The sequence below is a fragment of the Martes martes genome (genome assembly GCF_963455335.1).
Source record: "Martes martes genome assembly, chromosome: 5".
Taxonomy (NCBI): domain Eukaryota; kingdom Metazoa; phylum Chordata; class Mammalia; order Carnivora; family Mustelidae; genus Martes; species Martes martes.
Window position 1 is genome coordinate 81,138,903 of NC_137892.1, and position 12,862 is coordinate 81,151,764.

The following is a 12,862-nucleotide window of genomic DNA, read 5'->3' on the forward strand; positions in this document are numbered from 1 at the left end:
ATAACAACCACAAAAGATGCACTTTGTGTACAGAATAAAAGCTTCTATAGTGGTATCAAAATCTGTTCCTGGGCTTGCCAATAAAGCAAACCATTTTGGAGGAAAGTTCTCTCAGGAGCCATGGAAACTAGAATTTGTGCTCAAAAGTGCTCTCATCTACCACTGATAAGAGTCAACTGGGGGGGGCGCCTGGGTGGCTCAGTGGGTTAAGCCTCTGCCTTCGGCTCAGGTCATGATCTCAGGGTCCTGGGATCGAGTCCCGCGTCAGGCTCTCTGCTCTGCAGGGAGCCTGCTTCCTCCTCCTCTCTCTCTCTCTCTGCCTGCCACTCTGCCTACTTGTGATCTCTCTGTCAAATAAATAAATAAAAATGTTTAATTAAAAAAAAAATTTAAAAAAAAAAAAAAAAGAGTCAACTGGGGAAGCAGGTCTTGGCTAAGTGAAAATGATCCTGAATATTCTTTTTTTTTTTTTTTTAAGATTTTATTTGTTTACTTATTTGTCAGAGAGAAAGAGCACGCACAAGCAGGTAGAGTGGCACGCAGAGGCAGAGAGAGAAGCAGGCTCCCTGCTGAGCAAGAAGCCCGATGCGGGACTCGATCCTAGGACCCTGGGATCATGACCTGAGCCGAGGGCAGTGGCCCAACCGACTAAGCCACACAGGCATCCCTTAACTGGTTTTAAAAAGGAAGATTAGGTAAAATAGAAATAGAAAAGAATAAAAATGGTCTTTTTTTCTTCTGTTAAATATTTGTCCTATATTACATACATTTTCATTTGAATAAAATGAAAATCAGGGAGAATGAGACTGATAATAACTTAGGGAACAGTTTTATTAGATATATTAAAACTCCATCTAATTCAGAGACCTGTACCCACAAGTCCAAAGGGTTTTAAGGTGATCAGTCTAGGCTTGGTTTTGATTTTTAGAATCACTGTTAAAGAGTGCAATGAAACTAAGACTCAAATATTTAATGAAGATAGATGGCATTTACTGTTTACCATGAATGTGTCTGATATTAAACTTCTTAATTTCATGCACATTTTCATTAAGTCTGCCTAACCACCTATAATAGGGATGTCCTCCATTCTGCAGAATAGCGAACTGTGGCTATGAGAAATTAAGCAACTAGCTCTAAGTCATTCAGCTAGGGGGTCACAGAGCAGGGACAGGAAACAAAGTCTGCAACTCCAAAGATTCCACAGATAAGGGCACCCCAGCGGCTTTGTTTGTTAAGCATCCGATTCTTGATTTCAGCTTAGGTCATGATCTCAGGGTTCTGAGATGTAGCCCTGAGTGGGCTCTGCACTGGGCATGGAGACTGCTTAAGATTCTCTCTCTTTCCCTCTGCCCCTACCCTCTACTCTCTTAAAAAAAAAAAAAAAAAAAAAAAAAAAAAAGACTCCACAGAAACAAAAAAGCATCAGAGTCACCAGGGATGCTTTTTAAATACAGGTTCCAAGGCCTCACCCAAATCTACTTCATCAGTTTCTTCTAGGAAATCACTATGAATTATTGTAATCTATATTCTGGTAACATTACTCTATCCTCATCATCCTCTGTATTCCTCCAAACCAGTTTGTCAGTACCCCTGACAGAAATGTCTTGATTTCAGTGCTCATCCACATTCTCATGAATCTTTTTCCAGTGTCAAGAATTATATTGGTCTGAATAGGGACCTGCATGTCTCAAACTGCATGTATATACGGACATGGGAGTTTTGATTCTTGGCATGTTCTTTCCATTATCCACTTTTTCTCAAGGTAGCAAACCATTCAAAAGTTGCACCTCATAGATCAAGGTCAAACTAGGATGTCTGAGTTCTTAGTTACAACTCTGGCAACAGTGCTTTATCAAACTGGGTTCAAATAAATTAGAACTGAAAAAGACTATGACACTTAATCTTAGTTTCTCTTTAGCATGTACACTGAACATTAAATCTTAAAAGGCCGCTACAAAAAACACTGAACTTACCTCTCCAGAAACCAGAGCTATCACCATCTTCAAACTTGTTATTTGAAAAACCTATACAAAATAGAAAATTAAACTTGCAAATTCCTGAAAACAATTACCTGTTCCTCTGTGGTAAACCAAACAAAAACCAAAGGGATTACCAGTTCTGATACCCCCTTAAAATAAAATAAACCACATAGAGCTATATATACATATACTGAATGAAAACTCACACAAGTTGCATTATGACTTCTGCCTTGTGTCAATTAACTAAGGTAAAAGGTCCAGTCAGTGTTATACTACCTCAGATATCACATATATGTAGATAGTCAGAACAGCAGTATATCAACATAAACACTATATACTTCCTATTCAAAAGATCCAAGTTTTTAAAACCTTATAAATTAACTCAATCTCTTCAACTGCCAGAGGATAATGCAACTAAATTTTAATCCAATATCCAATAATTTTTCCCATTTCAGTAATAAGGAAATTCTTCCAACATTTTTTGCTTACAAAATTTTTTTATATCTTTCATTTAGCTTTGCTTTCAAATTTCTCATATAATAAAAACCTATACCTAGATTTGTGTGTCTCTGGAGCATACAGATACATCACTAAAATTAATTTTAAAAGCATTCATCAGTAATATTTCACAAAATTTTAAAATATTGAATCTTAATAAAATTGTCTTTAGTGCAAAGATATTCAGGGATTAATATCCATTAAAGGTCAATATAATATGGCTGTCAATCAGTATTTAAGCTAAATTATAAAATATTAAATATATTAAATCATGGCAATACAGACTAATCAATTAGTATCTGAAATGTTAAATTTATATGCAGAATGTATACATAAAGTCACTTAGTATCTCAGGTTCAAAAAATATAACATCCCTTTTTAGCAGAGAAATTTAACACACACTTATGATACAAAAGTAAGTGCTCAATAGCCTCAACATATGATTAGATGATAAAAAGGATTTTCCTTGAAAAGATACATCATTTCAAAATAAACACAATCTGTACAGAAAGAGTTTTATACCATGAAACCTAAGTTTTGAGTTATTTACTTCATTTCAGAATTTGCAATCTTTCAAGTTGGTTCAGAAAAGGATTATATTCTCTCCACTGTCCTCCACAACTGCCCCTTCCCTCCCTTCTAACCTTCTTGACTGCTGGGTTTCCAAAATGCTTCGGAAGTCTTCAACCTACACACACTACTGGTCTTGATCTTAAATTCTGTTCCAGTTCTGATACACAGTTTTTAAAGAAAAAAAGAACTTCAAAGCTTCTACTGGTTCTTTGCTCAACAAGGTGGAGATTCAAATTTACCTTTGGAAGTACAGAAGATGGATCTTTTGTTGCAGAGCACAGGGCAAGGGAGTCTTGAGTACAGAAATAAACTAGGGTTCACTCAAACTGTGATTCTAAGATACCATAAGCAGTTTACCTCTGTTTCCAAAACTCTTTCCAACTCCAAAACCACCCATTGTGGATGTATTCTCTCTTTTATTAGACTCGCCAGCATCTGAAAATGTTCAGATAGAGTTAAAACTCTTTAAAACATAAAATTGATTGTGTCATCAAAAACTAGGAATTAAACAAATCTTTGGGATTACTTAAAAATAAAATCTTTTAAAAAGTCGGGGGGGATGGGGTGCCTGGTGGCTCAGTGGGTTAAGCTTCTGCCTTCAGCTCAGGTCCTGATCCCAGGGTCCTGGGATTGAGCCCTGCATTGGGCTCTCTGCTCAGCGGGGAGCCTGTCTCCTCCTCTCTCTCTGTCTGCCTGCCTCTCTGCCTACTTGTGATCTCTCTCTGTTGAATAAATAAATAAAATCTTTAAAAATAAATAAATACATAAAAAGTCGGGGGGAGGGCACCTGACTGGCTCAGCTGGTAGAGCATGCAACTCTTGATCTCGGGGTGGTAAATTCAAGCCCTGTGCTCAGTGTAGAGATTACTTAAAAATAAAAATTTTAAATGAAAGAATGAATCTCTGACATAAAGGGACATCCAAGGTTGGGGGAGAAAGAAGTACAGGAACTTAAAAAGATAAAATCTCCTGCAACTTCTATTTAAACATTCTTGAATTTTAAAAATAAAAATTCTTGAATTATAATACCAACATAAAAACATAAACATACTATTGGTGAAATACAGCTTTCTACTAGTTTTTATTTTACTAGTGACCTGTTATCAGGAAATTTAATTCTGTGATTTTCTGTATATTGAAACCTCACCCTGAATAGAGCCCACTATTAATGCCCCAGTATCAAAGTCCTGCTGTTGAAAATTTTATACTCTTGTCCTGTTTTTTACTTACTTATTATTTATTCACTTTGTTAGCATTTAAACTTCTCTCAATCTTTCCACTTTTAAAACTCAATTTAGGATGGAACTACATAATAAAGAAATAAAAGCTGCAATTACCACTCCCTTAGTCACATCTTCACCCCTCCAAGGTCTTTCCTCATGTTATCCTTGTGAGCTTTACCTCCAACTACACAACACTGAGCACCCAACACTTTAATTCACACCAAACAACTTCCCATACTCCACATAGTGAACTTCTAATATTTTCTACATTCCTACACATTGTTCCTTAAGCATGGCATTCCCTACTTTCCTATTTTTCCTATTAAAATTTTTTTCACTCTTCAAAACCCCAGTTCAAACGCTATTTCCTCTATGAAGTCTTTCAGACCTCCAATCACAATCAATCCTTCTTCCACATTCCCACAACACACTCTCTTTATTTCTTTCCATGTGTTTCTCTACCACTAGAGTTAAGAATTTTGAGAGCAGAGTTGGTATGGCAGAAAGCATGGACATTTAAAACAAAAAAATGGAACAAAAGACAGCCAAAATGACATAAACTGCCACTCTAAACTACCACTAGAAAAAGTTAAAGCATTATTTTGTGGTCTTCATAAATTGTGTCTTATCTAACTGAGTAATATCCTAGTACAAGGCAGTAAAATGATCTGCAAAACTCCTAAAGCCATGTGCAAAATCATGTATGAGCAATTATCTCATATTTTCATCAAATTCTAAAGATGTGTGTGAGATTCAAGAAGTTAAAACTATTCAGGTCATAGTTCACAGAACATGAAAAGTGATTAATATTATATTATAAGAATTAAGAGTCAATTTCAAAAATAAATTACTAGCTATGAAAGCTCTGAGAAAAAATATCAGAGATTGAAACCAAAAATTACATTAACAATAAGGGAAAGGAGTTACATTCATGGGTCTATGAATTTCCAAGATTATATATAGTACAATGGTAACTGTTTAAAGTATCAACATTCAACCAAGAGTTTTGATCAGAAATGTAATGTGTTTGTCAACATAACACATATCAAATTAACAATGTGTAGTAAAATCTATTTCAGTGATGATTTTTTCATTTTAAAAACCTTTTATTCGGAGATACAGGCTTCCAGTTACAGAATGAATAAATCACACAGATAAAAGATACAGTAAAGAAAATATAGTCATTAGCGTTGTTAATAATGTTGTATGGTGACAGATGGTAGCTACATTTGTGGTGAGCACAACATAATCTATAGAGTTGTGCAACAGCTATGCTGTATAGCTGAAACTCATGTAACATTGTGTGTCAACTGGGGCACCTGGGTGGCTCAGTGGGTTAAGCCGCTGCCTTTGGCTCAGGTCATGATCTCAAGGTCCTGGGACCGAGTCCCGCATTGGGCTCTCTGCTCAGCAGGGAGCCTGCTTCCCTCTCTCTCTCTCTGTCTGCCTCTCTGCCTACTTGTGATCTCTCTCTGTCAAATAAATAAATAAAATCTTTAAAAAAAAAAAAAAACATTGTGTGTCAACTACACTTCATTAAAAAAAAAAAAGAAAAAAAGCATCTTCAATTCATGTAAAACTTTAACAAGATCTATGAATATACGCTCTGAATTTGAAAATTAAAATATTGCTAATTAATTTAAAACATTTCTCAGGGCACCTGGGTGGCTCACTAGGTTAAATATCCCACTCTTGACTTCAGCTCTGGTCATGATCTCAGGGTTTTGAGATGGAGCCCCATGTGAGATTCCTTGCTCAGCAGGGAGTCTGTTTCTCCCCCTCTCTGCCGCTCCCCCTGCTCCTGTGAACCCACTTGCTCTTGCTCCTTCTCTCTCAAGTAAATACAATCTTAAAAAACACATGCATCTATAGATCCACGTCTGTGTTAACTGAATCTAAACAAGAAATTAAATTTTCCAAGTATCAAAGGAAATACTACACATTAACCTTTAGTGTCTCCAATGAATAAAAATACCTAGAAGTAAAATCTTTCAATTAACATCTAATGAATTCAAGATTAAGTGTTACATGTACTTAAAACTACCAATTAGCCTTAACTTACGCTTCCTATTAAAGAAATAAATGATTATATGTATTTTTAAATAAATTGGTGGTTCTAATATTTTATGGCACTATACTAAAATATAAAGCAAAATACTTTCAGTATTTTATTATTAAATTTAAAAATGGACTGTAGGAAGGCATTTTGCTATACCATTATCTGTCAAATCAAGTACTGGTTGTTCTAAAAATAAGAAGTTCCAAGTTTGGGGAAATAACCTAGTAATATTAATAAACTAACAGAAATGCTTCCATACTGCCTTTTCTTGAGAAGTAAAAACTTCAAAAAGAGATCCTTCTCACCCAGATCTCTGAAGCTTTTACAAACATTCCCTCTATGCCAATTATTGAATATCAATAATCAATATTAAGAAGTAGGTCTGTAAAGCAACTATTTTTAACCAATCTATTTAACCCATCCATTTTATCAATTTAACTATTTCCTACTATCCCAGGAAAGGAAAAAGCAAAAAGAGAACTGTTAATTGAAAAAATGATATTCATTATTTCAAAGTCTACTGTGCAGTGTGATATAACAAACATAGCTTTGCACTAAACAGTCATAATCTCTATTCTTTCCACCATTCAAGTTGATAAGATTAAGGAAAGACAAAGATATTTACCTCTGTTTCCCATACTCCTCCCAGAGGCAAATCGGCTTCTCATGAAATGATCTCTTCGAGAAGGTCCATCATTCATTTCTAAATCAAGTAACAATTTGAAGCAAGTCAAAATAAGTACCTTGGTGGTACACCAACTTTGAACCTTTTCAATGTGCCACCTCCCACGACAAAGGAAGAATTCTATAAATTGGTAAGAAAGACAAACAGCCTAGTGGCCTACCTAAGGAAGTTCTCCAGGAGAAAAATAAAGAGTGACTAAACCTTACTCAGTAAAACAAAATGTGTATCAAAGGAAGGAGATAGTTTTTTCAACCATATGACTAACTGCAAAACAGTTTTAAGTTTGCTAATACCAAAAACAGCTAAGAACATAGGGAAACAAGCACAAATCATATACTATAGTGAAGCTACAAACTAGATCTTGATCCTAGCTCTGAAAGAATATATTTGAAAGTATATTAATTGTCACAGAGAAACTAAATCAGTACTTAAATCTCTGCATCAAGCCTAGATATAGTTTTATGCATGAGTTCTATCAAACTCTCAAAGAACGAATCATTCCAATGACATATAACCCTCCCAGGAAACAGAAAGAGGAATTATTCCCAAATTCATTCCACCAAGTCAACCTGACTTCAACATGTCAAGGAATGAGGAAAATATCTCTTAATCAAAAGTGGATGTAAAATCTCCATAACAATTATTAGCAAAACAAACCCAATAAGAAATTAAATAGATAAAACTATGGTCAATGGGGTTAAGTCCAGTATGCAAGGGTATTTTAACATCACAACATCTTAAAAAGGTAATTTATAACATTAACATATCAAAAAGAAAAAAAACTATCTGCATAGATTAAAAAGTACCCAACTTTTTAACCCAACACGATTTATGACTTAAAAACATACACTTAGGGGTGCCTGGGTGGCTCAATAGGTTAAGTGTCTGTCTTTAGCTCAGGTCATAATCCCAGGGTTGAGGACCATTTCAAGTGCACCCCGTGGCTATATTAGCCAGTGCAATTAAAAAATATTTCCGTCATTGCAGAGAGTTCTAATGAATAGCACTGGTCTTAGACTGGTAGTTCCCAAGCTGTGGCACAAAGACATCAATGGAAAAGGAGTATTCTTCCATCTTGAATCAACTTACAAAGCCAACTTCAGTACAGTGGTACTCAAATACATAAGAAAGTAACATATTTAAGACACTGTAAGCTCTTAAGAGTCAACAGGAATTGTTTTACCCTCAAGTAACAAACTAAAATATCCTTCACTCAATTAATTGAAATTCCTATATATGCTTCCCAGGATTTCTTCTATCTTTTGACATTTCTATTATTTCACCACTACTGATTTTTTTCTCTTCCTCTTCAACTGCTATAATTTCAAGTAACTCTTCATCTAACCAATGTTGCACTTAAGATCCACATGATACATGTCCATTTGGTTACTACAGTATCTAGATCTGTACTTCTCCCAAATTCTATGACAAAAACCCAATTACTAAGATGGAAGGCCAAAAATTAAAATTACCATAGAAATAAGTGTGGGGGAGGCAAAAGGATAGATGATTTCCTAATAATGGGGCGCCTAGGTGGCTCTGCCTCTGCCTTCGGCTAATGAGTACAACTGAGGAATTGAAGTTTTGATTATTTTAATTAACTTAATTTTGAATTTAAATGGCCACATATGGGTAAGGATGGTAGTATTACACAGCATAGCTTTAAAATTTGAGCCAACTGAAACATGGTTGTTCTCATCTTGTATATTTGGGGAGAGCCTGGCAAACATTAGAAGTTAAAATTTAGAGAATTGCTAATTTTCCTGGTTGTGTCCTTGTCCTTTTAATATCACCTTCGCTTTTCTGTTTACTGTGTGCCAAAAGCTATGCAACTTTTTAGTAACCAGCAGAGTTCTGGGTAGACCATTAGAGTCTGCAGTTCTTTTGTTTTTTTCATTTGAGAGTGGGAAAGCCCACACAAGTGGGCGGGGGGCGGGGCAGAGGGAGAAGCAGACTCCCCACTGAGCAGGAAGGCGGGCAAAGGGCTCTATCCCATGATTCTAAAATCATGACCTGAGCCAAACTCAGATGCTCAACCAAATGAGCCACCCAGGCACCCCAAGACTCTGCATTTCTAAGAAATTCACAGGTGACATTGATGCTACTTGTCTGTCAACCACATTCCAAGTAACAAGATTCTTACATCCACCAAAAGACATACCAGAAAAATATGCATAACAGAAATGTTCAAAATAGGAAAACTACCCACATGCCCATTAATACAACTTATGGTATAGCTGGAATACTATATATCCATAAATAGCCTATAACTACTTCTAATAACATGGAGAGAAGCTTGAATACAAGGGAATATAATGTATAGTTTCATTTTGTATGATTCCTATTTATAGAAAAAACTGATCTAGATTGCTAGAAATTAGAAGAGCAGTTACTCCTAGTCAGAGTGATAGTGCCTTAAAGGAAGACATACAGGGGTTTTTAGAGTTCCACTAATGCTTTGTTTCTTGATTTGGTGTATTCAGCTTGTTCAAATTCAGTGAGCTATACATTTATGATTTATATCTTACTTAAAAATACTGAATGTGTGTGTGTACACTATGCTGCAAAAAAATTTTTTTCTTTTTAAAAAAAGAAGAATCTGGCCTAGACACACATACGGACAAAGGCAACTAAACTTGTAATAAACAGGTAATTTCCACGTTCTAGAGCTTATTTTTTTAAAAAGATGAAAGGCATAAAACCAAAATTGAATTAGGACAACACAAGAAAAAAAAAAGAGGGCAATCTTTCTCAGTTTAAAAGTGCTAAATAGGGAAGCCTGGTTGGCTTCCTTAAGAGTCTCACTCTTGATTTCAGCTCAGGTCATGATTTCAGGGTCGTGAGACTGGGCTTGGCACTGAGTGCAGAGCCTGCTTGAGATTTTCTTTCACCCTCTCCCTCTGCGCCTCATCAACCCACCCCTGCTTGTACACATTCTCTCTAAAAAACAAAAAGAGAGGGCGCCTGGGTGGCTCAGTGGGTTAAAGCCTCTGCCTTCAGCTCAGGTCATGATCCCAGGATCCTGGGATCGAGTCCTCCATCGGGCTCTCTGCTTGGCGGGGAGCCTGCTTCCTCCTCTCTCTCTCTCTGCCTGCCTCTCTGCCTACTTGTGATCTCTGTCTGTCAAATAAATAAATAATAAAAATCTCAAAATAAAACAAAACAAAACAAAACAAAAAAAAACAAAAAGAGACAGGGAGAAAAAAAGATCTGTCTCCTTAAAAAAAAAGTGCTAAATAACGTATTTCATTTCGTTGAATACTACAATAAAACAGCTATTCAGGGTTTATCCTAGGAACACAAAGTTAGTTCAAGTTTAAAGAATTCTATTTATATCACTACACTAAGATTTAAAGGAGACAAGAGAAGTCAGTATTTCAAAAAAAAAAAAAGGCATTTGTTAACACTCAACTGCCCTTTTTTTTTTTTTTCTTAAATTGAGACAAAGGGGAGGAGCGGCAAAGGGAGAAGTCAGTGGGGGGAGAGAGAGAGACTCTCAAGCAGGCCCTCCACTGAGCACAAAGCCTGACATGGGACTCAGTCTCATGACCCTGAGATCATAACCTTAGCCAAAATCAAGAGTGGGACGCTTAACCAATTGAGCCACACAGGCACCCCTCAAGTGCCTTTTCTAAACAAAACTGGTATATGAGCAGAAATGGAAAGCAACTTCCTATTTAGTGAATGGTAGGTTTTATCCATTGCTTTAAGACAAAAAAAAAAAAAAGAGAACAAAATTTTGTGAGATGAAATTTTCATCACACATCAATAAAAAGAGAATATTTAACAGATGGTGCTGGGAAAACTGGGTTACTTTATGCAGGGAAAAATGGGATCTATGTTTTACATCAGATTCAAAAGAATGGATTCAAATGTACACTTAAGAATGGTTCAGTGGCTCAGTGGAGTAGCTGACTCTTGATTTCTGCTCAGGTCTTGATCTCAGGGTCATAAAATCGAGCCCTGTATCCAGCTCCACTGGGCGTCTGCTTCAGATTCTTTTTCTCCCTCTCCCTCTGCCCCTCCCCCCTGCTTGCATGCAAGTATGCTCTAAAAATAAATAAATCTTTTTAAAAAATGGTTAAACAGGGAAAATGTATTCAACTTGATAAAGATAATCTACAAAAAACCCACAGCTAGTATCATATTTAATAGTGAGAAACTCCAAGTTTTTCAACTAAAATCAAGTACAAGTCAAAGATGTGCCCTTTCATCACCCTTTTCAATATCATACTACAAGTATAGCTAAAGTAATAAGGCCAGAAAAGAAAATGAAAGGCACACATATTGGGAGAGAAGAAATAAAACTGTCTTTTTTCACAAATGACTTGATCATCTATGTAGAAAATCCAAAATCATGACAAAAAACTCCAGGAACTAATACGCAGTTATAACAAAGATCCAGGATACCAGATTAATATATAAAATCAACTGCTTTCTGAAAATAAAAACACATTACCATTTACGTTAACACTCAAAAAAGTGAAACAGGTGGATATAAATATATAAAATGTATAGAAGATCTATATGAGGATAACTATAAAACTCTCAGGAACAAATCCAAGAATTAAATAAATGGAAAGATATTTCACATTCATAGACAGGAAAACTCTCTATTGTCAAGATGTCAATTCTTTCCCAATTGATCTCTAGATTCAATGCTAACCCAATCAAAATCCTAGCAAGTTATTTTGTAGATAGTGACCAAGTGATTCTAAAGTTTATGTGGAGTTTACATTCTATATCTAGAATAGCCAACATAATATTGAAGGAGAAGAACAAAGTTGGATGACTGACACTATGCAACTTCAATACTATTACAAAGCTATAGTGATCAAGACAGTGTAGTATTAACAAAAGAATAATCAATAAAACAGACTGAAGAACCAAGAAATACCCATATAAATGTGGTCAACTGATCTTCGACAAAGTAGCAAAGGCAATACAATGGAGCAAACACAGTCTTTTCAATGAATGGTGCTAGAACTAAACATCCACACGAGGTGGGGGATAAAAGAGCCTAGAACCAACCTTACACCCTTCACAAAAATTAGCTCAAAATGGATCACAAATCTAAATGCACATGCAAAACTATAAAACTCCTGGAAGATAACAAAGTAGAAAACCTAGAAGACTTTGGTTATGGAGATAACTTTTTAGATAAACACCAAACGCATGATCAATTAAATAAATACTTGATTAGCTAAACTTCACTGAAGTTAAAAACTTTTGCTCTGCTGAAATCTTAAAAAATAATAATTTTAAAAAATGGGGTTGAGGGGAGCACATGGGTGGCTCAGTCAGTTAGGCAACTGATTTTTTATTTCAGCTCAGGTCATTATTTCAGGGTAGTTCTATCCAGCCCAGTATCAGGCTCCACTTTCAGCATGGAGTCTGCTTGTCCTTCTTCCTCTGTTCTTCCCACTGCTCTTGCATGCTCTCTTTCTCAAATAAATAAATAAACAGAATCTTGAAAAACAAAACAAAAAGCTTCTGCTCTGCAAAAGACAATGTCAAAAGAATGAGAAAACAAGCCACACCTTGTGAGAAAATATTTGCATAAGACACATCCTATAAAGGACTATTAACTTGAACATACAAGGAACTCTTAAAACTCAACAATAAGAAAACAAACCTAATTAAAAAATGGTCCAAAGCTTTAAAAGATACAACAGAGAAATGCAAATTAAAACAGTAAGGTACCACTACATACCTTCCTGAATGACCAAAATTCATAACACTTGACAATACAAAATACTAGCAAGAATGTATAGCAACAGAAATCCTTACTTATTTCTGATGGGAATGTACATTTACATGTACATTTACAAAAGTAAACCTACTC

The 12,862-nt window shown here is 35.6% G+C and overlaps 1 protein-coding gene across 5 annotated transcripts in view; it reads right to left on the minus strand.

Moving 5' to 3' along the window:
• DDX4 (DEAD-box helicase 4) overlaps nucleotides 1-12,862 on the minus strand; it is a gene marked incomplete at both ends in the record, with an annotated part of 72,314 nt that overhangs the window by 36,832 nt on the left and 22,620 nt on the right. For 4 of the 5 annotated variants that reach the window (XM_080804597.1, XM_080804599.1, XM_080804596.1 and 1 more), the window contains 3 exons: nucleotides 1,974-2,024; nucleotides 3,408-3,485; nucleotides 6,958-7,035. In XM_080804597.1, the coding sequence (XP_080660723.1) occupies nucleotides 1,974-2,024; nucleotides 3,408-3,485; nucleotides 6,958-7,035 (207 nt within the window). The remainder of the gene's footprint in view (nucleotides 1-1,973; nucleotides 2,025-3,407; nucleotides 3,486-6,957; nucleotides 7,036-12,862) is intronic. The other variant, XM_080804598.1, reaches the window with a different exon arrangement.